Source organism: Durotheca rogersii, assembly GCF_024521655.1.
Source record: "Durotheca rogersii strain YMJ 92031201 chromosome Unknown GGS23scaffold_7, whole genome shotgun sequence".
NCBI classification, from domain to species: Eukaryota; Fungi; Ascomycota; class Sordariomycetes; order Xylariales; family Xylariaceae; genus Durotheca; species Durotheca rogersii.
In genome coordinates, this window is record NW_026251238.1 from 1091114 (window position 1) to 1112566 (window position 21453).

Here is a 21453-nt window from a genome sequence, read left to right on the forward strand (position 1 = left end):
CCCTCAGGGTGGAGAAACACCCTCCTTTTTTACTCACCACCACTCGAAATCGTCGTGAAACCTCGGAACCTTTCCGCAAACGAACTTGCCTCGACTCACGCAAGGCTGACATCTAGACACGAGGCATCCCAGGTTTACTAAGTCACCGATTTCAGTAGCATCCGCCACCTCGCCTTCTGTACCTAGGAGCAACTCGAGACAGCTTATGGGAGGAGCCGTCCATGCTATTTTGGACGCTCCCACGCGGCAATCCAAGTTGTCGTCACCGATCATTTGAGCCTTGGTAGTGGAGGGGGAGTAGATACATTCTTTGCGGCTCGGCCGCCCCGGCCTTCACCATGGGAAAGATAACGAAGACCATACAAGCTAAGCACAAGGAGACTCTGGTGAGTTTCGTGGCCCTGGTATCATGTTGTTTTTGCTGCCTGCTAATCCGCTTCCCCGTAGTCTCCGTGGCTGCAGGAGTTCGTCGATGCTGCGACTTCAGCGCCCGCACCCCTCTTACCCAAAGTCCTCGCCACATTCCCCTCACGATGGCCGTTCCCGAGGGGTGACCTGTATCATTGGATACCCTTGTTGAACCGATTCGACGCGCTTCTGGAGTCGTTTTGCTCTACATACAAGCTGAATGAAGGCCCCCAAACTAGAGATTTCGGCTGCGAAGTTCTTCGCGGATCAAACTCCGCCAGCGATGGCGGGGGACAGCCAAGCGAGCCGGAAAACCTTTCGGAGACGGGCTACAGCAATGATGGTGATGTCTACCTCATCGTGGCCATTCTGAAATTCACTCAGATGCTGCTGGACCACTGTGGAAATCGTAGTATATACGCCAGCAGCTCTCATTTGAATGATCTTCTGAACAGCACCGACTTCACCATAATCTGTGCGACTTTACGTGTTGGGGTGGAGCTGGCTCAGCGTTATCAGGCCTCCGTTAAGCGCATTCACGGCATGGCAACGAGACAGGTGCACACAACTCTGCTATCAAACCACTATAACATTGATCTCGATCGCGTGCAGCAGCTCGCTCAGCCCTTCGTTAAGACACCTATTCTGAAACCCTCGGAACATACGCCTCTCACCACTCCGGGTTCCGCCAACAAGGGCAAAGAAAAAAGCCATAGTGGAAGCCCGAAGAACGTAGCGACTATGTACGCAAATGATCTATGTGCGCTCGCTAAGGCGGATACTGCCGAGAACTCGGGCTCCCAGACGCGCTGGAACGGCTGGGGCGATGTGAAGCTTACATATTACCCAACGCCAGACGACACACAAGGGTCAACGCAGCAGCCGTTTCTACATGATCGGGGTGCTTCGAATGTACCTGCAACACCGACTCCTTTGCGGCGAAGTAGCACCTCTACTGCGACACAATCCACACCGCGTGCGAGTCGTCAGGGTGTATCGGAAGATAGTCCCGTCTCGACCTCCCGATTTTCGGTTGCGGGCAGGGATGAAGGAAGCCTCCCTGGCCAGAAGACTCTGGAAATATCACATGTTGCGGTCGGCTCAACATCGATCTACGAACTTCTTGCCAGAATGCCAGTGGATCTCGCGAAAGAATCCAAGTACGAATTGCTCAATCGTCTTCGGGTTGCGAAAGCCCTCACGGGGTCGATCGAATCCCGACGACAAGCACTAAAGGCTCGCCTGTTGGCTATACAAAACCTGGCGTACATCCACATTGAGCCTACTTTCATCGAAAAGGTCCTTAGGCAGGATAACGATGAGCCACGGCGCTTCCAGCTTGTTTACCAGCTCGCGGAGCTGATCCACCCTGCCGCCGACGGTGCTATGGTAGTGCCTATCGATTTACAGTCAATCGCCACGTCATTGCTTGAGGCTATCGCGAGTTTCCAGCACAAGCTGCCCGACATTTTCTCGGCGTTGAATGCGACAGTGAATCACGGCGTGCTGCTCTATGTGATCAGGAAGGCGGTCGCCGAAATGAAAAACGATGACTCCGGGGAGCAATGGACCGAAGAAGACGAATGGCGGGATAGCCTCTTTTCTCTGACGCTTCATATTACGATGGCCATGGCCAATAATACGTCACGCAATCTGCCCGAAATCATTTCTGCCGGGTTGCTGGACATCATGGTCGAGATCCTTAACTTGAGGTCTAACATAGCTGAACGTACTTATGGTACTTTGGTGGGGTTTCTAGATAGTCTCGTCTATAACGTGCAGCCCTCCTTTCAAGCACTAGTCAATGCGGACGGTCTAGAAGCTATCACCAACCTGGTTACCTACGAGGTCGAACTTGCGGAGAAGCTTATCGCCAAGGGAAGAGGGACGCTCGCAGCTCACCGCTCTCAGGTTGTTGACTACGAGATTCCGTTTTACCAGCAGCAGAACCTCAAGTTCCTCTTGAAGTTCATCCATCATCTCATGACAAATGCGTTCGCCTTCGGCGGTAATACTGATCGGTTGCTGAGGAACCTGGTTGACAAGTCTGCACTGCTCCGCAGCATACGCGAGATCATTGAGAATATGGCTAAATTTGGCTCCTTAGTCTGGACTAACGCCGTCACCATCCTGAGTGATTTCCTCAATAACGACCCAACTAGCTTCGCAGCAATATCGGAATCCGGGCTGATTCAAAGCTACCTCGAGGCCCTGACGGGCCGTCCAGTGTCCATTGGGCAGCTCGGTGGAGCGGATTCGAGCGGCGGCGAGAATCGGGATGACAACTCCGAGTCGCCTACCGATGACTCTGCGCCGGACCTTCTTGAGCCTGACAACCGCCCGCATCCTCCATCGCCGGAGATGTTGGAGGCGCCACGTGACGGTCCGCTGGCTCGCGGCATTTTACCATCGACGGACCCTATCACAATAGTACCTACTGTTCTGAATGCCATCTGCTTAAACAATCTAGGTATGAAGATGGTCGTATCCTCTCGTGCATTCGATAGCTATTTCGAGATTTTCGAGAGCCCTGAGCACGTCAGGGTAATGGCCGCCGACGAGAACGTTTCTCAGAGTATCGGGGGTAGTTTCGATGAGCTTGCACGCCACCACCCATCTTTGAGGCCGGCCATTGCCAACGCCGTGCTGGACATGGTTGCTCGAGTCACCCATCTGGCTCGCGTAAAGGCTAGGGATGCTCAGTGGGGAGCCAAGCTTCTCGTCAACGATTCAAAGGGTCGGGAAGTGATTGCAAATGAGAGGCTCCTAAAAGAACCCCAAGTAGTTCCTGATAAGGGCAAGGGCAAGGCCCTCGCAACTATTGACGATACTGACGTCGAGATGATAGATGCAAGCCTGCAGCAGGGAGAAGATGGCGAACTCTCATTTCGCGTTGCCACGGCAGATACTTCATCTATCACCCCTTATATTTTTGCGGTTTCCAACTTCTTGGCCCATTACGTCGGAAATTCGAACCTGAAAATCAACTTGATCAACAGTGGCGGTATAGAATTGTTGCTGGACCTCAGCACGGCGCCCAGCTTGCCGCATGACTTCGGAGATACTGTAGCATCTCGAAATTTGCAATCGGTCGTCTCGCAGCTTGTCGAGACTACCCCGATAATCGGATTACCCTCCCTACTCAAACGAACGCAGGCTGCCATTGATGTGCTTAATCCCGTCACGCAAGCTCAAGATACTGGATCTTATTTCTTGCCCTTCCTCAGGCCCGATATAGACCGGGCAGACCGGGCAGAAGAAGATGTTGCCGAGCGGCTTTCTCGTGGGACCGACCTAGCAAAGGCTCTCCTAAACACGCAGTCGCTCATCAAGACTCTCTACCAGTGTTTCCCCTTTTCCTCACGGGCGCAGACCGTAACGTTACACCCCGTCATTGTTTTTGATTATTACAGTCACCTGATCAAGTCCTTGGGGCCGCTCCTGCGCGCTGTGATCTTGGAAGAGGCAGCTATTTCTAATGGTGTTCCTGAGAATTGGTCGGCGAGGAGGCCGGGTCAGTCTCTGGATTGGCAAAATCCGCCGAACAACCCTTCTACGTCTGGTAATGGGAATCCTGCTCATTCCGAGACCGAGGATTCGAGCTTGCCAGATGTTCTATCATCTGCTACATTATGGAAACTCGCAACGGCTAAAGATGGCGGTGCCAACGATGGCCCTTCGAAGAGCGAGCAATCAAGTCCTCGGTATCAAAACTACAGGACTCTCCGACTCCTTCTACATTCGTTGATGCCTGCTACATTTCCGCTTTTCCAGACCCTTGGGAAGTCCCTGTTGCCTCGGCGCGAACGCGATCAGTATTTACGGGTGCATCATCTGCAATTAGCCGAGGATCTAGCCCAGACCATCCTGGAGCAATTCGAATTGCCTGACCGTGAGAAGTCCAGTAAGGATTTCCACTACTGGATCATTATGTTGCATGCAGTCCACGAGATGCTGGTGAATCGTACGATCGAAAGTAAGTGTACCTCTATGCCTCCCCATCCATATCTGCGTCAGCTATACTAATTTAACAAGCTCGTGACCGACAATCGCCATCCCAAATCATAGCACCCGTCTTGATCGCCTTCAAGAAGTATGGTGGCCTCGAATTGCTCAATGCTATGTTGCGGACCTTCAAGCATGAGATTTGCAAGGAGCACAAAGATGGGGAGGAGGAGTCTATGTCACGTCTTGCGGTCATCGGCATGAAGAAGATCTTGGATTTGTACTCGATGATAATTAACGGCAAGACAATCACTGACTCCGTGGGCCAAATTAATATCCTCCCCCGAAATATGGGCAGCAGCGATCGACGGGCCGATGGACAGGTTGCTCCGAACTTGATTGTTGAGTTACGAATGGCTGTTCTGCCAGTGCTGAGGGAACTTTGGGATTCCCCCTTAGTTGAGAAAGGCTCAGCTCACATTCTTGCAAAGATTATTAGCATATTGAAGTCCATATCCCAGACTGAATTGGAAGCCACTGGCTATCGGAGATCCGACAAGGTTTGTCTTTCACACCCCTTTTCATCTCCTTTGCGTAGGCTAATCTCTTTAGACTCTGCCCCCTGCGTATTTGCAACCGACGCCTCTCCGCTTCTCTTGGTCGAATATATCGGAGGATACAAGAGAGGTTGTGAATGAGTGTGCTTGTTCGGAAGATCTTGCCCAAGAGGGTATTTACAGGGCCAACGGCAACCGAGCACTGGCCTATGAGTATTGCAAAGCGCATAAATCTAGCGTTGCAGGCACTCGAAATCCCATCCCTGAGCCTGATTTGCCAGATAATGCAGAGAACGAACCTGCCCCTCCGACAGAGCACAGTACGCGTACGTCTAGCGAGGACGACCCGATGATTTTAGACATGCGCCATGACTTGGCTCCGGGCATGCTGCTTGAAGAAGATATCCTAGGTGAATTAAGGGAAGCTGCAGCATTGTCGAATGATAACGATCGGGATACGCCTATCCCTCCTCTGATCCCGCGGAATGAAAATGGTGCGACATCTTCATCAACCACCCCTGCCCAGGACTCTTCGGCTGGAGCGAGTGCCGAAACAGACCTTGCCAAACGAACGGTGGTAGCTAGAGAAGATCTGGACGAAGAACGCAATCGCTTGCGATCAAATCTTATCGAGAGATGCCTGGACGTTGTAAGAGCACATCCGGATTCTACCCATGAGGTTTCGGAGTTGATCTCTGGCGTTCTACGAACAAGTCACGATGATCTGTCTTCAAGGCAAGAAATAGGCGATACCTTAACAAATGCTTTGATGTCATTTGCAGAAAACGAAGAACTGGAAGTCAACGGACGAAGCATTGCAGCTTATGCACATCTATTGTCTCTGCTTCTCCAGGAGAGAGGCTTTTTCCGAGCGACCGTCAACAGCCTCAGGGACAACGTTAAAGAGCTTCTGCAATTTCTCCAAAACTCAACTTCAGCATCGACCGATGAACACACCCCTTGGACGCCTTACATTCTACTCATATTTGAGATCCTTTTGGGCGATGATGAACAACCAGGAGAGATCAGGTGGAAATCCCCGGCATCCGAGAACGATCCAATAGAACCGTTGCAATGGTCTACCAAAGATCTCAATGTGAAAGATGATGACCGCCAAACGCTTTTAAAGGCGGTATTACACATCTTACCACGAATCGGTAAAGAAGAATCATTGGCGGTATCCGTTCTCCGAATCCTCGTCATCCTTACCCGTGATCGTTCTATTGCCCGACAGGTTGGTGACAAGAAGAACCTTCAGGGTCTGTTTGTCACTGCCAAACAGCTGTCTGGCGCTGGGTCCTCTCGACTAAGCGAAACTCGCATTGCTTCTCATATCCTCACTATACTCAGGCACATCATCGAAGATGAAGAGGTCATCAAGCAGATGATGAGAAGCGAGATCCAAACGTATTTTGATGGTAGTCGAAATGGACGTCCTCTCGAGCCGGCGAATTTCACAAGGACTTTCTCTCATATTGCTCTTCGAGACCCGGCCTTGTTTATTGAGGTCTGCAACGAGACTGTTAGACTGAACCGATGGACGCCCACCGAGAGCAACCTTGGACGTGGGCAAATGATAACCCTCAAAGAACCAAAACTAGATGCTCCAAAGGACGACGTCGCACCAGCCGTTCGAGCCACCGAGGACTTGTCCATACAAGATGTTAAGCCATCCACCGAAAGTGAGGATAAGCTGATGGCGGATACTTCTAAGCCCTTGTCTCAAGATAGTAAGCGACCCGTGCTCGAGAACCCGGATGGTGTCGTCCATTTCTTGCTCTGCGAGCTCCTGAATTATAAGGAAGTCGACGATAAGGAGGTACCCCAAGTTCCCAAAGATGGGAAGAAGCCAAACGATCAAGGCCAGACTACTCCTACTGGCGCATCTGAAGCCGACAATCGCACAGCAGAGGGTAGAGAAAAGAAAAACAAACCGTCTTTTAAGGCAGAAGAGCATCCAATCTTCATCTATCGTTGCTTCCTCTTGCACTGTCTCACGGAGCTCCTGCAAAGCTATAATCGCACCAAAGTTGAATTTATCAACTTCAAGAGAGGCGCGCCACTCTTCGCCAACACCCCGGTGAAACCCCGATCTAGTGTTCTCAACTATCTTCTCAACGATCTCCTATATCCAAGCCATATGGACGGTACGTCGGATACGATTGCGCACAAGAAGAGATATGCCACATCTGTCCAGGCGCAGAACCTACTGGTGGCTCTTGTGGGCAGGACAGGAGAAAAGCCCATAGAACGGAATCGAGACAAGTACGACTACGAAGACGAGCCGGATTTGTTATTTGTGCGAAAGTTCGTGCTGGATACGATTTTAAGATCGTACAAAGATGCCGCAACATCTAGTGAGCCATTCGATAATAGATATTCGAGGATGCTTGCCCTGTCGGAGATAATGCATCTCATGATGGGTGACAAAGACAAGGATGCTCCCATGCCTGCCCGAGGTGGCCATGATTCCCTCGAGCGATCGCAAGCTCAGATTCGACGCCTTATGTACGAAAAGGGTTATCTCGCCGCTCTCACCTCCTCTATCGCCGACATTGACCTGGCCTTTCCGCCTGTGAAACGAACTATTAAGTACATCCTTCGCGTACTCCGCATCTTAACTAGTACCGCCATCTACCTTAGCCATTCTAATATTATCCCCGCCATCCCAACCCAGGGTAGTGTTGATGAGGAGGTCATTTCGGCAAGCTCCCTGTCGGACATCGATGATGACCGAGAAGAGACCCCAGATCTTTATCGCAACTCGGCTCTAGGCATGTTGGAACCTGGCAGAGACAGAGAAGGCGACTATTCGGAAGAGTCTGAGGATGGTATGGAACTGATCTTACCCCTCGCTTTGAACTATGCTAACATGCAAAGACGATGATGAAGAGATGTATGACGACGAATACGATGATGATATGGGATATGAGTCTGAAGATCGCGAAGAAGATGTCAGCGAAAGAGACGAAGATGATGAACTTCAGGGAATGGGCCCTATCGAAGGATTATCCGGAGACCATGGCGTCATCGAAGTCACAATGGGAGATGAGGACGAAGATGACGACGACATGGATGAAGACGATGAAGATGACGGTAGTGAAGATGAAATCGATTCCGACGATATCGACGAAGTGGAGGACCGAATCGAAATCGTCGACGACGAAGGCAACCCACTTGAGGATGACGGAGTATCAGGCTGGGAAAGCGAGACAGATGGTGATGAGGCAGAGGAAGATGAAGACGAAGAAGGAGAGGAGGTAGATTATGACGCAGAAGCTCAGGATCTTCAAGATGCTGCTGGCATGCGTGACCTAGATGATGTTGACGGACTAGGTCGGTTTGGGAATATCATGCGGGCAATTGAGGAAGAGGACTTTGAGCACCCCGAAGACCTGAACGCTCTCAACGACCGCTACATGGAAGATGAGGAAGAAGAAGGCAAGCATCACTCATAGCGTATCAACTCTAGCCATGCTAACCAAACGTGTAGAAGATGAGGATGAAGAAGACGACATGGATGATGAATATGCATACGAAGATGACTTTCCTAGTAAGTCCCCCCCTCCCCTCCCCCCCAAGCAAGCGCCTCCATAAGAAGCTAACGATGAGGAGATGATGCCCCGCCTCGGGATGTTGGGGCACCAAGTCTCGGCTGGGATACTCTTGTTGTTGAACCTCATGGGACCATACTAGGCCACCATCATCGGCATCGGCACGGTACCCGCAGTCCATTCCCACCCATTCCATTCATGATGGGAACACGAGATTCTATGAATCATTTTGGCGGTTCGTGACTTGTAGTCTATTAGGCTGCATGAATAAATCCGTCGGCGAGAATACATGACGGCTAACAGGCGTATAGATCCACGCGGATTTTCCCGCAGTGGTCGGCATGACCAGCGGCCCGTTGTCAATGAAGATGGCCTAAATCCTTTGCTTCGACGGGGCAACGATGCCGCTAGAGAAGGGTCTCCCCGTCCTTCACACCTCGGTGGTCTAGTTCGACTGGGGTTTCCTGGAGGTCTATTTGGTGGCGCTAATATCGATAGTCCAATGTCATTCATAAATGACCTCGTCGCATCGCTTCCGGCCTCACTGAGTCGTAATGCGCATGCCTTACACTTTCAGATAACGCATAGCCCACGCGAAGGTGGCCATGATATGCTCTTTCCATTCGGCCCACACTTGCGCGAATCTCGTTCCGACAGCCGCAGGGATGCGTACCAAGAGCCCACACAGGCAGCCTCTTTTTCAACGGAGTCCACCGTAACTCGATGGACGGAGGAAGTCAAGATGATATTTGGCGTACAACATTCAGAGAAATCTCAGCGTCTTGTCCCGGCGATTCTCTCATACCTTGTGCCACCTGCTATCCAGCGCGAAAAGGAGCTCAAGGCTAAAGAAGCGGAACGTCAGAGGCAGCAGGAGGAGGAACGGAAGAAACGCGAGGAGGAAGAACGGAAGGCGAGGGAGGCCAAAGAAGCTGAGGAAAAGGCCGCCCAAGAGAAGCAGGAAGCTGAAGAACGGGAACGAGCCGCTGCAGAATCGGCCGCACAAACCCAAACTGAAATTCCTACCCATCTCCAAGTCGAACAGAATGGCCGTGGAGATCCGGAAGCCATGGAGGGCATAGAGACGTCTGATGAAGGCGCAGCTCCAACAGACAACGAGTCAGTCGGCGCGCATACACGGGCTTTTACTACTATTAGAGGCGAACAAGTTGATATCACAGAGCTGGGTATCGACCCTGACTACCTAGAGGCGCTCCCCGAAGAATTTAGGGAAGAAGTCATTGCTCAGACAGTCAGCACGCGTAGAGCACAAGCTCGGGAGGCGCCCGGGGCCTCGGGGGAGCAGACAGAAGTATTCCAGGAATTCTTGGAGGCCCTACCCGAAGATCTCCGCCGGGAAATAGTACAACAGGAGCTAGCGGAACAGCGCCGACGAGAGCGCGAGGAGACACGACGACAGACAGCCGAACCTCAAGATATGGATACGGCGAGTATATTGATGACTTTCCCCCCTGCTCTCCGTGAGCAAGTCCTCATGGATCAAGGCGCCGATATTATCGATTCCTTGCCGCCTGATTTAGCAGCTCAAGCACGACGGCTTGTGCGGTCATCCAACCCCGTCGTGCACAACGATAGAGCGTCTTCCGGTGCTAGCCGCCCGCGAGATAATGCGCAAATTGGGGCAACCACTGATAGAGACAAGCCTCACAGAAAGACAGTCGTGCAAATGCTGGACAAGCCCGGTGTTGCCACCCTGCTTCGCTTAATGTTTATCAACATGAAGGGTGGGTCTATCGAGACCTCTCTGAAGTATTTATTCAAAGACGTCTGCGAAAATCGACAGACCCGATTTGAAGTCGTCAGCACTCTACTCCAGATTCTGCAAGATGGCTCAACAGATGTAGACGCTGTTGAGCGCAGCTTCGCTCAACTCTCGATTAAGGCGAGGCAACCTAAGGAGAAGGATGCGAAGATCCAGGCACTTCAAGGTCTGAAGCGTACCTCCACGAACATCAGCAGCGGTAATCCAATCCAGGCAGGCTCGGAGACGTCTCCACTACTGATCGTTCAACAATGTCTTGATCTGCTCTGTTACCTAGCGGATCAAAATGTCCATGTTCCGTCACTGTTCCTTACAGAACACGAGGCAGTCAACTCGAGTGTCAAGCGCAGTCTCGGTCGTAAGGGCAAGGCTAAAGATACGAAGGCCCACAAATACGCCATCAATTCACTGCTCGCTCTCCTTGATCGTGAGCTCGTCATGGAAAGCTCCTCCATTATGGACAGTCTCTCTCAGCTCTTGAGCAGAGTCACGGCGCCCCTTCTGGCTCTGGATCGCAAACAGAAAGAGGCCGCCGAAGCTATTAAGAACCTAGATTCTCAGACTGCAGATGTAACGGAGTCTTCGGGCACAGTCGTACCTGCAGATTCCGGTGCGACAACAGCTAACATCCCAGATTCTACGCAGAGTGGAAATGCAGATGGGTCAGAACGATTGGAAGGCCGGTCTCCGAGCGGACCTGTGGAAGCATCGGAATCCGCACCCACAATCGCTTCGGTTACCGAGGCAGAATCATCAAAGACAGAGAAGCAATCAGGAATGAAGAGAATGAAGCAACTCCACCCACCCATCATACCGGACCACAATCTGACCCTTATCATCAACATATTTGTAGCCCGGGAGTGCAGCTCCAAGACCTTCAAGGAGACTCTTTCGACCATCAAGAATCTTTCCGTCATACCTGGCGCAATGTTGGTCTTTGGTGAGGAGCTCGCTCGCCAAGCCCAGCTACTCAGCGAAAAGATCGTCGTTCACCTAGATGACTTGCTACCACATATTCAAAACGCGGCTTCGGGCACGGAGATTCAGGGGGTTGCCTTGGCCAAATTCTCACCAGGCGCTTCAGACCAGAACAAACTTCTCCGAGTTCTCACAGCCCTCGATCATTTATTTGCCCAGAAGAAGGCGGATTCAACGGAGGGTGTTGAATTGACCGATGATGCCAGAAAGCAAGATTTGCTCGCCACTCTCTACCGCAATGCAACCTTCAACGCTCTGTGGGAGAAACTCAGCGCCTGTCTAAGCGCAATTCGCCAACGGGAGAGCCTACTGAACGTGGCAACTATTCTACTCCCTCTGATCGAGGCCCTTATGGTAGTCTGCAAGGATACCGCGCAAAATGAGGCCCAGACGTCTCAGGGCCAAATTAGCAAGGACATAGTGCTGTCCAGTCCCCAGCCAGAGTCGCAGTTGGCCACTCTATTCTTCACGTTCACGGAGGAACATCGTCGGATCCTCAATGAGCTTGTTCGCAACAATCCATCTCTCATGAAAGGCACCTTTTCGCATCTCGTCAAAAACCCGAAGGTCCTGGAGTTCGACAATAAACGCAATTGGTTCAACCGTAGTGTCCATAACAAGCAGCACCTCACTCAGCGGCCCCATCCTTTATTGCAGTTGCAGGTTCGCCGAGAACTTGTTTTCCACGATTCTTTCAGGTCACTCTACTTCAAGACAGGCGACGAAATGAAGTTCGGCAAGCTCAGCATTAGATTCCACGGTGAAGAAGGCGTGGATGCCGGAGGCGTTACCAGAGAATGGTTTCAAGTTCTCGCACGCCAGATGTTTGACGCCAACTATGCTTTGTTCGTACCAGTCTCGAGTGACCGGACAACATTTCACCCAAACAAGCTCAGTGGAATCAACGACGAGCATCTCATGTTCTTCAAGTTCATTGGGCGGATCATCGGCAAAGCTTTGTACGAAGGTCGCCTGCTTGATTGCTACTTCAGCCGCGCAGTCTACAAGCGAATCCTAGGAAAACCTGTTTCGGTCAAGGACATGGAATCCTTTGATCCTGACTACTATAAATCTCTCTCGTGGATGCTAAGCAACGACATCACAGACATCATCACGGAGACTTTCTCGGTTGAGGACGACGAGTTTGGCGTCACTAAGATCCACGACCTCATCGAGAATGGGCGTAACGTACCAGTCACAGAGGAAAACAAGCACGACTACGTGCGCCTAGTGGTGGAGCATAAGCTCCTCACTTCAGTCAAGGACCAGATGGAGAACTTCCTGAAAGGTAAGCTACGCAAGGAGGCCGTATATTTGAACCCAAACTAATCTGGTGTCAGGCTTCCACGAAATCATCCCCGCCGAGCTTATCTCCATCTTCAACGAGCAAGAGTTAGAGCTGTTAATCTCTGGCCTGCCGGATGTTGACATTGACGATTGGAAGAGCAATACCGAATACTCGAACTACACACCGTCATCTCCTCAAATCCAGTGGTTCTGGAGAGCGCTGCGTTCATTTGACAAGGAGGAGCGCGCCAAACTTCTTCAGTTCGTAACCGGAACCAGCAAAGTTCCGCTCAACGGCTTCAAAGAGCTGGAGGGCATGAACGGAATTAATCGGTTCAATATCCATCGCGACTACGGTAACAAAGACCGTCTTCCAAGTTCCCATACATGCTTCAACCGTGAGTATTCATTCATCCATACGAGAGCATCTATCCTGGTGTACCTGCTAACATTGAGGTAGAACTTGATCTTCCCGAGTACGAGAGTTACGATATTCTTCGCCGACAACTCATCAAGGCTATCACAACCGGCAGCGACTACTTCGGGTTTGCCTGAGTAATGGGCAGGATATGAGGGCCAAGGTCACCGTGCATCGCCTCACCATAATCATATCGTTTTGTACAGCATAGAGGGAAAGGTGGGCATTCGCTTTCTATTCCTGAAAGTTTTGCGAGTTTGCGTTCCCGTTTGGCATTAGACGTACTCTACCAGGACGGTCACGTCGACGGAGTGCAGGCCGTTGGCGTCGACTGATCTGGGGAATCCGCCATCACCTTTCTTCATGGCATATGTAGGTTAGGGTCCACGCAAGAGTAATAGCTACTTAACAGAGCTTATTTCCCGAAAGCTAGAATTGTCTTGATATGCCATAAACGTAGATTCGATTACCCTGGTATCTTAACGAACCTTTACGCGCATCTTTTAGTTCAGGCCCCGGTTAGGTTGGCCAGGGATAATACTGGTTGGTAGCCTGCTATTCTTAGAAGGCTAAATCAATATACTCCGAGAGGCTTCGTCACGCCGTGTTTTCCGAGAGGCAATCCGCATACCCGAAAAACGTACGTGTGTGGAGAGGAATCGAAATCGTGGGATTCGAGGCGTGCGATCAGCACCCCCCGTGCGTTGTGTACTTACATGATACTATAGAGGTCATCCCGTAGAATTCTCTGAAAACTATCACCCGATAACTAGCAGATCAGAGTACTGCTTTAAGACTAGTTTCAGGAGTCTACGATATCGTCGTCTCCGTCCCAACTAAAACATTCTTCCGCACGCTAGGCCGGAGATTAATGTTCACTTGCTTTCTCCAACCGAAGCTGCTTAAAGTCTATAGTTAAAGAATACCAACACTTAAACGATGGGCCGGTCAAGATGTCCATTTCTACTGGTACTCCGGCCTCTTGAGAAGAGTGCGGTGTTGATATTTCTACATCCCTTTATTGTCGGTCTTCGCCTTGTGTAGCTACTTATAATTGCCCATACCAGGAATGCTCCCAGGTGATGGACGCACTTGGCCAAGAGCGCGGCTCCTCAGATGAACTGGGTGAGAGACGGTAGCACACCGGTATACGCGGTTCCGGAAGGAGGCTCCATCCCGAAGATATATCCGCTCGCACCACTCCCCCACCATGGGCCAGCACCCCACCAGAGCCAGCCGGTCCAGACGTCCGAGTTCTCTTTCATGTATGAGAGCATGCCCTGGAGCGCCTGGATGCACTGGGCGTTAGAGCCGCCGGCGGTCTCGCCGATGATGCCCTTCTTGTTGTTTGCCTTCAGCCAGGCGGTAGCCTCGACCAGGCGCTCCCTGCCAACGGTGGTAGACACGCAGGCTGTGCTGGTACCAGATCCATCGGAGTCGAGATACTGGTGCTTTGCACGCTGTCAGCTTTCAGTGTAAAAAAAAAAAAACTTGAGTACTTGCCCCCGATAGCTTACCATTTCGTAGATGATCTTGTCCTGAGGATCCGTTAACTTGCCCATGCCTTCTGAAGTTCCGCTAGATACCTATTCCCTCTAGTCAGCGGCGGCCCATCATGAGGGAGGAATGTGCCTATACTAACCCAATGCCATGCACCGGACCAAGCATTTCCTTCAGCGAATATGTACTGGGAAGTCGCACCGACACCTCGGATGGCGTCGATGGCGGCTTGGTTCAGTTTGGCTACGAGATCGTTCTCCTCGTCATGGAACTCGTTGTTCGTGTCGAAGATGACTTTCTCGTTGGTGGCATAACGTTTCGCCACCGTAGTCCACCACGCTCCAAAACCTGCCACATCAGTAATGATGTTGCCGTAGTAGCGGCCGAAGTTGTGAGGGTCGATGACAGCGTACGCGCCCCTATACAGCGTAAGTAATGGAGATTATCGACATGACGGGCTCAAACTAACTGGCTGGTGATGTACTTGACGGTCTGGGATTACCGGATTATTAGTTTCCGTCTCCCCGCCGAGGTTTGCTTCTCACTCACATCGTCAAGGCCGGCAGCATAGGTCTCGTTGATGGAGCCGGTCAGCCGAGTTGGGATGAGGCGCTCCCTAACTGTTGTTTAGTATCGTAGGTATAGTGAAAATTTCCGGGGCACGGCGACAAACATCATAAACGGGATCCGGAAAGTGTTGAAGCCTTTCTGAATCAAGGTCTTGCAGGAAGTTAGCAGTGAAGCAGACGAGCTGAAGGAGGCTTGCCTACGTTGATGGCATTATGATCGGGCCATATGTAGTCCTTACCGAGTTGCCCAGGGATGGCAGTATTGCCAAACTCGGCTCCCGACTCGCTCACGCCAGTGAATTGAAAGGCGCTGGCGCGCTTCTTAGCCTCCGTGGGCGCCGCGACGGCACCGGAGATGGTAGCTGTGATAACGAGTAGGTCGGTGAACCTCATGATGTCTAGACTATCGCGAAGAGCTACGACAAAAGGTAGAGGATACTAGGCTCGTGGCATACGATTAAAGGTCCGGACTACTCTTTACTTATACCTTTCGAGGGGTAGGTGCGTTCCCCGGAGCGGAAGTGGACATTCCGCGCCCCGTGTGATCACGTATGGCCAAAGGAAATTAAGCCACTGGGACTGCAGGTGGATGGATGTGACAGCCGTTGAGGCTTATGGGCGGCCGATGTGTTGATCTACGTGGTGAACTAGACCTGACCAGAACCGGGCCTTGGGTGAGCGAGCCGCCTTCGAACGGGCGAAGAGGTAGTCGATCCTTGGCGGGGATGCTTATTTTCGACGGAGTCGTCTAGCTTAGCACGCGAGTAGCTCTAGCAAGACCGTGGTCTGATCTCAGGTGCCGCAGGGAGCACCTAGTCCACGTAAAGGGGGTCTCTTTCGCAGACTTCACCGTGGCTCGGCCTCTAGAGTAAATAGGGTATCTGGTCCGAGCCATGCCGGTCTCAGAGACATACAGTGGAGGGGCAACAAGGTAGGGCCGAAAAGAGTTGAGAAGACTCTGGCGAAGCTGGTTACTGCTTCCAGGGGGGCGGGGCGTAGCGCTCCGGATATCAACCTACATTATCAGGCCACGCACACTAAGCCAGGCATTCGACACGGCATCGGCGGCGCGACGGGCATGCGCAGGCGACGTCCCGCACATTCGTGCATGACAGACAACGTGGGACCAGGGATATCGAAGCCACCAGTTACGCGTTAAGCCACCGGGTTAAAAGGAAGACAGGTCGAGCTCCCGGATCGGATTGAGAACGTGTCTGATTTCTGACGATGCATTTTCGGGTGAGGTTCCGTTCCCCGTCTGTTGTCCTCGACCAGTTGGACCTTGGGGGGGCGAGAAGAGGAGCGGAGAGGAGAAAGACACACAGAGAGAGGTAGGTAAACTTGGTGTTGGTTGGTCGGTTGGAGCTGGGGACGGACTGGACGGATTAAATTACTACCTACGTAAAGTAGGAGAATGAGACCCGGGCTCAGGCGCATAATATGTAGGTAGGTGCCTGCCCTGTCATCTTATCTACACATCCAACCAACTAAGCGTCGCGATACTCAGGCGGGTATATGCATAGGTATTACCTACCTATGTAAGTATGTCTACTTATCTGAGGCTTTTTTACATGCAGTACCCAACTAGGAGGCATTCTTCGTTGGAAGATAGTACCGCTTTCGTTCACAAGTGCCGGTGTTGCTCCTGCATAGGCACATTCCTATATACCCATACTTACTAGAGAGAGAGAGAGAGAGAGAGAGAGAGACAGTATTTGAGAGGGAATATGACAGGTGATGAGAACCCGTATGCTAGAAGTAACAGCCTCTATAGTGTTAAATGAGCCCGCATTCAGCCAGTGTAGAACGACGCCCCTCAAAAGGGTACCTACGCGCTCGGCGCGTCGGCAAAGTGCCCGTCTTGCCCCTCCAGTCCAGATTCCCTTCGAAGCTGAAAATCTAGGCCCGTCGGTTCTTAGCAAGGCGCTCCCAGCAGTCTCGGGCGTCGAATAGGCACACCCTCGTCATCTACATCCAGCTACCACTTTATGTAGGTAGGACATTTTCCCACTGGCTGGCTGCAGGTGGGAGAGACGGGTAGCCACCTGGCATCGACAGAGGGGATTACGCGGTATGTGAATACCTCTTGCACGCAGCATGTATCATATATGCACCTACCGTATATACCTACGTACACAGGTACTCATGTATCCGCACCTTACCGGCAACGTGAAGAAAAAGCATCCTGGCCAATTTTGATGCGACGAGCTCCTCCTCCTCCACCAACATCAACTGTCCGGATACTCACGAGATGCAGCCGACACGGGCTCTACTGAAAGGCCGATCCGTGTGGAAAGGTGGGCAACCCAAGCTCGCAATACTCCCGCTTCCTTCCCCACCCCTCGAGAATGACTGACGATCCCGGCTCGCTAGGACCTCACATCGTGCCGTAAGGACACACCCTCCCTCTCCTTCCCCTCGGTAGCCCGTGACCGGCTGGCCCGCCGGCCGTGCCCGCGCCTAATATCTCGCTAACCTGCTCCCCGGAACCTCCCCCCGCCCCCGCGTGTCCGACAGCCTGCCCATCGCCCGCCCCGCGCCCGGCGAGAAGATCAAGTCCATCCGGACGCAGGCCCGCGCCGCCACCATCCTGCCCAGCTTCGTCGGCCTCAAGTTCCACGTCCACAACGGCAAGGACTACAACGAGGTCGAGATCACCGAGGACATGGTCGGCCACAAGCTCGGAGAGTTCGCCCCGTACGTCAAGCCTGCCCTTCCCCCTTCCCCTCGGCCACTACGCACGCGTACTTTAAATAGGGAAACCCGCACGCGCATGTACGGGCTCGCTTCCTCTAACCGCATTACCTCGCATAGGACGAGAAAACCGTTCGTCTGGGCGAAGCAGTAGACGATCCGATGACGAGTCGAGACGAGACGAGACGCGATGCGGACACGCCTCGGGCGTTCTAGGTGATGGGAAGAACGGGACGAGATGCATACACAATGCGCGTTGCGATGTGGCTTAGAGAAGAAAAAAAGAGACAGCGCAATTCCACCGAGGTCAAAACTATTTCTCGAATACCGTCTATCCAGCACGGGACAGAAGCGAACCACCCGCAGCCAGTGGTACTCTACGCTATACTGCAGAGATGGCCTTTCAGTGCATATCTAAACGTACCAATCCATGCGTGGCAATACAGGCCTCCATAAGCGTACAAGTCCCCCTCTCCCTAACGCCGATACTCCTTTTCCTTGAATTTGAACCGCTATTACCCTCCCGGCCGGCAGGATCTTTTACTAGCCCGCCGGTGATGTGTGTAGTGCCGCTGCTATACCCGGCACAAATGCAGAGATATGTCCTCTCTCGTCTGCCCCGTTGCACTGTCACCCTCCGACGGCTCAGGCACGCTTCATCGGTAGAACTCGCTGCGCTTAACGTTCACGCCGTACTCACCCACGGCCATGCCCAGGTCTTCCATGGTCAGGACGGTCCGGTTCTGGCTGCCGCCCTGGCCGCCGCCACCGTAACCGGCCCGCTGTATGCCCAGGGGCCCGCCGCGTCCCTGGTCCTTGGAGCCGGACTGCGCCTGGCCGGGGATCTGGAGTCCCGCAGCGGCGCCGAGGTTACCCATCGGGTTGTTGGCGCTGGTGTTGGACGCGCGGATGCGGCTGTATTGGTAGGCGTCGGCGGCGATGTCGGCGACGAATTTCTGCACGGCCAGAGCGATGAGGCGCGCGAGGCGCGGATCCGTATGCGGAGGGGGCGGGAGGCCGGCCTTAGTCATGTAGTAGTTAGTGACCGCATCGGGGATCTGCGAGAGACGATTAGCCCAGAGACTAGTACGGGGGGAGAGAGCAGGTGCCCGAGGCGACAGCACTCACGATAGGTGCGTAGTCATCCATCTTAGTTAGGAACTCCTTCAACGAGATATCTTTACGAGTCGGGACCTTCGATTCTGCGACTATGGGGGCCTCCTCTTCGTTCTGCTGCATGGCCGCAGGAGGGACCTGCTCGTTCTCTGTAGGCGCGTTCCCCATCATTATGCCGGATGATGGAGGCGGATGCGGAGTAGTCGGGTTAGACGAGGTGGTGTGGCTCAAGCGGTCGACCAAAACAAACTCGGTATTAGACGGAGACAGGTGACGAGGCACCCACGGTTCGCTTTTTATACAAGGCGGATGGATAAGCAAGAGGATGACGTGGTGATGCGAGAGGAGATGGACTAGCGGAAGGACCTCGGATGACTGGGGTAGGGCGAACGAAGGGAAATTTAGAGGACCCGATTGAATGTGAAGTTGGAAATGGGCGAGGTGGACAATCCCGTAGGCGGTTCGCGGACTGCGTGGGTGCTTATAGCGCAGGCTGGTCGGGCGAGCGACGCGATCACCGGCCGACTCCTCCCAATGCGCAACAGCCTCGGGAGACGGCTCCTTCGGACGCGTCCAGGAATCGGGGGGGGGGGGGGGGGGGGGGGCGTCGCGAGAACGGGACAGGATCTCCAATTGACAAAATGCGGGCGGTAGCGGTCTAGCTATATGGCACACGCTGCCGGGGGTCGGGAGGGGAAAAGAAGCTATTTCGGTATGCCTACGGTCGGTCGATAGGAGGCAGCGGCAAAAAAAGGATTTAAATCGGAGGACAGCCTTCCTTTTTGCGATGGGTGGAAAATGATGAGGTCGAGGTTTGTCCCGTTGTAATCCGCAATTGCCAATCAGATTATCCATGGCCCGTGCCCGGGTGGGTATCCACCGTCTCTACGGTACATAGGTAGGCAAGGTAGGAAGTATTGTATCGCCTAATGGACAAGGCCAGAGAGCATAGGTTGGTATAGATGCCTGTACCTGAGATGTATTGGACAGTTTTGGGTGCCAGCGGGGCTCGTTCCAGAAGACGACCCATTATGTAAGCCCGAGTTTACACGGACCGAGTGGCTGCCAGCAGACACAGGAACCGGTGCGGACCAGTTTCGCCTCCGGAAGTAATGAGGTAGGAGGCAGGTAGGTGTGTTAGGAGGAAGAGAGAGGTTATTCGTAAAAATTCCCCAACCGTCTTGCGGCCGGGCGACACCCGCGTTTTCCCCCCCAAAGGCCCTACTTACTTACCTTACCTACGCAGACGGCAAGGCGTGCCTCTCGAGTAGGTGCAGAAAGTGGCTGAAGTTGAGGATCTGATCAATCACACCTACATCCGCCCACACCAACCTACACACCTCTACATAGCACATACATATGGTGCTACGTAGCATATCGTGCATGGGAGGCACTTCGACCCGGGTTCGGGACCACGCCATACTTGAGGTGGGTCGCTGATAAGCCTTGCGATCTCTTATCGTACACCTCCCCCATCTATCCTGCCGCAACCGTTGAACCGTTGAACCGCAGGTACGCGAAGTATGGATCCAAGCAGACGGCAGAATTCGGGCGGTGAGGAGAGCTCCCATCAGACGGGTTCAATCGAAGCCACCAGGACGCACGTGGTATAGGAGGGACGATTGCTCTACCTATAATTAGGTATAGGATGTATCGGTGAGCCTCCGAGTCTGCCTATCTCTCACAACTTCTATCCATCCATGTGCCCCAGATAGATAGGCATGAACAGAACCCCTCTCGCGCACCGCCTTATTCCTCGTGAAGCAAGTCTTCATTGACAGGCATTTCGCCGTAGTTTCCAGGGCACATATACCTGGGCTAAGCCTGTGCTTGCTTTCTCGTCGGTAGTCGTGGCTTCGAGGCAACACGGCATACGCAGGAATCGGGCGCCTGCGCGACGCAGGTTGTTCCAGCGCTGAACAGGTTGGTGGTATAGGTAGAGTCCTCATACGCCCGGATACCCGCTTCTTGGAAACTGCCGCGGCGGGGAGGGGGCAATGCATCGGCAAGACGCATCGATACGTCTTCACCCAGTCCCCACAGGCTCGGGCCGTTGAGAAAACACAAGCTTGTATTTGACAATCTCGACCACCTCCAGATCCGCAGCCGTGGGCTCGGACTTGCCATCGGCCATTTCCACGTCCTCTCCCGGCCGAACTTGCTTCTTGATGATGGCTATGGCCTTCGGCAGCTTCTTGACTTCCCCAGTGAGCCTCTGGTGCTCGCCGACGTAGAGGTGAACCCGCTTCATCCATGAGGTGCTGGAAGGATCTTGGGTCTCGGGATGGTAATCCGGGAACACGAGGCGCCCGACGGATATTTCTTGGGGACCAGCGTCCTCGCCACCCTCACCCGCATGCGGAAGGTTGATGCTGCCTTGAAGCTCCAAAATAGCCAAGCCGGAAGGTGTCTGGATGAGCGGAGGGAGGGGATTAGAGATTGCGGTTCCAGCCTCGGTTTTCCTAGGGTACAACTGGACCGACGAGGCCATCTTGAGAAGGCCAGTTGACCGTATCTTCGCCGCACTGTGAGCGACCCCTGATATGTTGTTAGAGAAGAGAAGGCAACGGGTGATTTTGCTAGGGCGGAAATTAGAATGTACCCGAGTACCGTACGGTATTAGCGCATCTCACAAGTCATGGGA

General features: G+C 53.0%; 6 protein-coding genes across 6 annotated transcripts; 2 read left to right on the forward strand and 4 right to left on the reverse strand.

Moving 5' to 3' along the window:
• Positions 1–338: 338 nt before the first annotated feature.
• Positions 339–13067, forward strand: GGS23DRAFT_604548 (uncharacterized protein; the record flags this gene model as incomplete). The annotated part of the gene is made up of 36 exons (XM_051519613.1): positions 339–386; positions 448–1707; positions 1747–1938; positions 1972–2170; positions 2204–2256; positions 2287–2319; positions 2350–2542; positions 2579–2636; positions 2670–2892; positions 2926–2973; positions 3007–3090; positions 3124–3145; positions 3182–3243; positions 3274–3788; positions 3822–4312; positions 4352–4384; positions 4444–4913; positions 4966–5148; positions 5179–5236; positions 5270–5455; positions 5492–5623; positions 5657–6006; positions 6040–6432; positions 6463–6475; positions 6512–6560; positions 6594–6675; positions 6712–6738; positions 6778–7741; positions 7791–8351; positions 8404–8463; positions 8526–8699; positions 8776–10682; positions 10722–10733; positions 10770–12513; positions 12566–12910; positions 12973–13067. 36 exons carry the CDS (start codon positions 339–341, stop codon positions 13065–13067), a joined length of 11319 nt encoding a protein of 3772 aa, XP_051373004.1.
• A 621-nt stretch (positions 13068–13688) lies between these two features.
• Positions 13689–15441, reverse strand: GGS23DRAFT_563741 (glycoside hydrolase family 5 protein). The gene is made up of 7 exons (XM_051516102.1): positions 15201–15441; positions 15104–15150; positions 14980–15046; positions 14900–14922; positions 14573–14849; positions 14448–14516; positions 13689–14381 (listed from the first exon to the last, which is right to left on the reverse strand). The coding sequence occupies exons 1-7, from the start codon at positions 15390–15392 to the stop codon at positions 14043–14045; spliced, it is 1014 nt and encodes a 337-aa protein (XP_051373005.1). The 5' UTR covers positions 15393–15441; the 3' UTR covers positions 13689–14042.
• On the reverse strand, positions 15442–16703 carry GGS23DRAFT_563742 (uncharacterized protein). Its single transcript, XM_051516103.1, has one exon. It carries the CDS (start codon positions 16434–16436, stop codon positions 16155–16157), a length of 282 nt encoding a protein of 93 aa, XP_051373006.1. The 5' UTR covers positions 16437–16703; the 3' UTR covers positions 15442–16154.
• Positions 16704–17049: 346 nt separating this feature from the next.
• Positions 17050–17968, forward strand: GGS23DRAFT_492919 (ribosomal protein S19/S15). The gene is made up of 5 exons (XM_051514411.1): positions 17050–17070; positions 17175–17296; positions 17373–17388; positions 17517–17696; positions 17814–17968. The coding sequence occupies exons 2-5, from the start codon at positions 17251–17253 to the stop codon at positions 17845–17847; spliced, it is 276 nt and encodes a 91-aa protein (XP_051373007.1). The 5' UTR covers positions 17050–17070; positions 17175–17250; the 3' UTR covers positions 17848–17968.
• Positions 17675–19410, reverse strand: GGS23DRAFT_563757 (transcription initiation factor IID, TAF10 subunit). Its single transcript, XM_051516104.1, has 2 exons — positions 18822–19410; positions 17675–18751 (listed from the first exon to the last, which is right to left on the reverse strand). The coding sequence occupies exons 1-2, from the start codon at positions 18978–18980 to the stop codon at positions 18350–18352; spliced, it is 561 nt and encodes a 186-aa protein (XP_051373008.1). The 5' UTR covers positions 18981–19410; the 3' UTR covers positions 17675–18349.
• Positions 19411–20835: 1425 nt separating this feature from the next.
• On the reverse strand, positions 20836–21449 carry GGS23DRAFT_595932 (uncharacterized protein; the record flags this gene model as incomplete). The annotated part of the gene is made up of 2 exons (XM_051518398.1): positions 20836–21347; positions 21443–21449. 2 exons carry the CDS (start codon positions 21447–21449, stop codon positions 20836–20838), a joined length of 519 nt encoding a protein of 172 aa, XP_051373009.1.
• Positions 21450–21453: the final 4 nt, after the last annotated feature.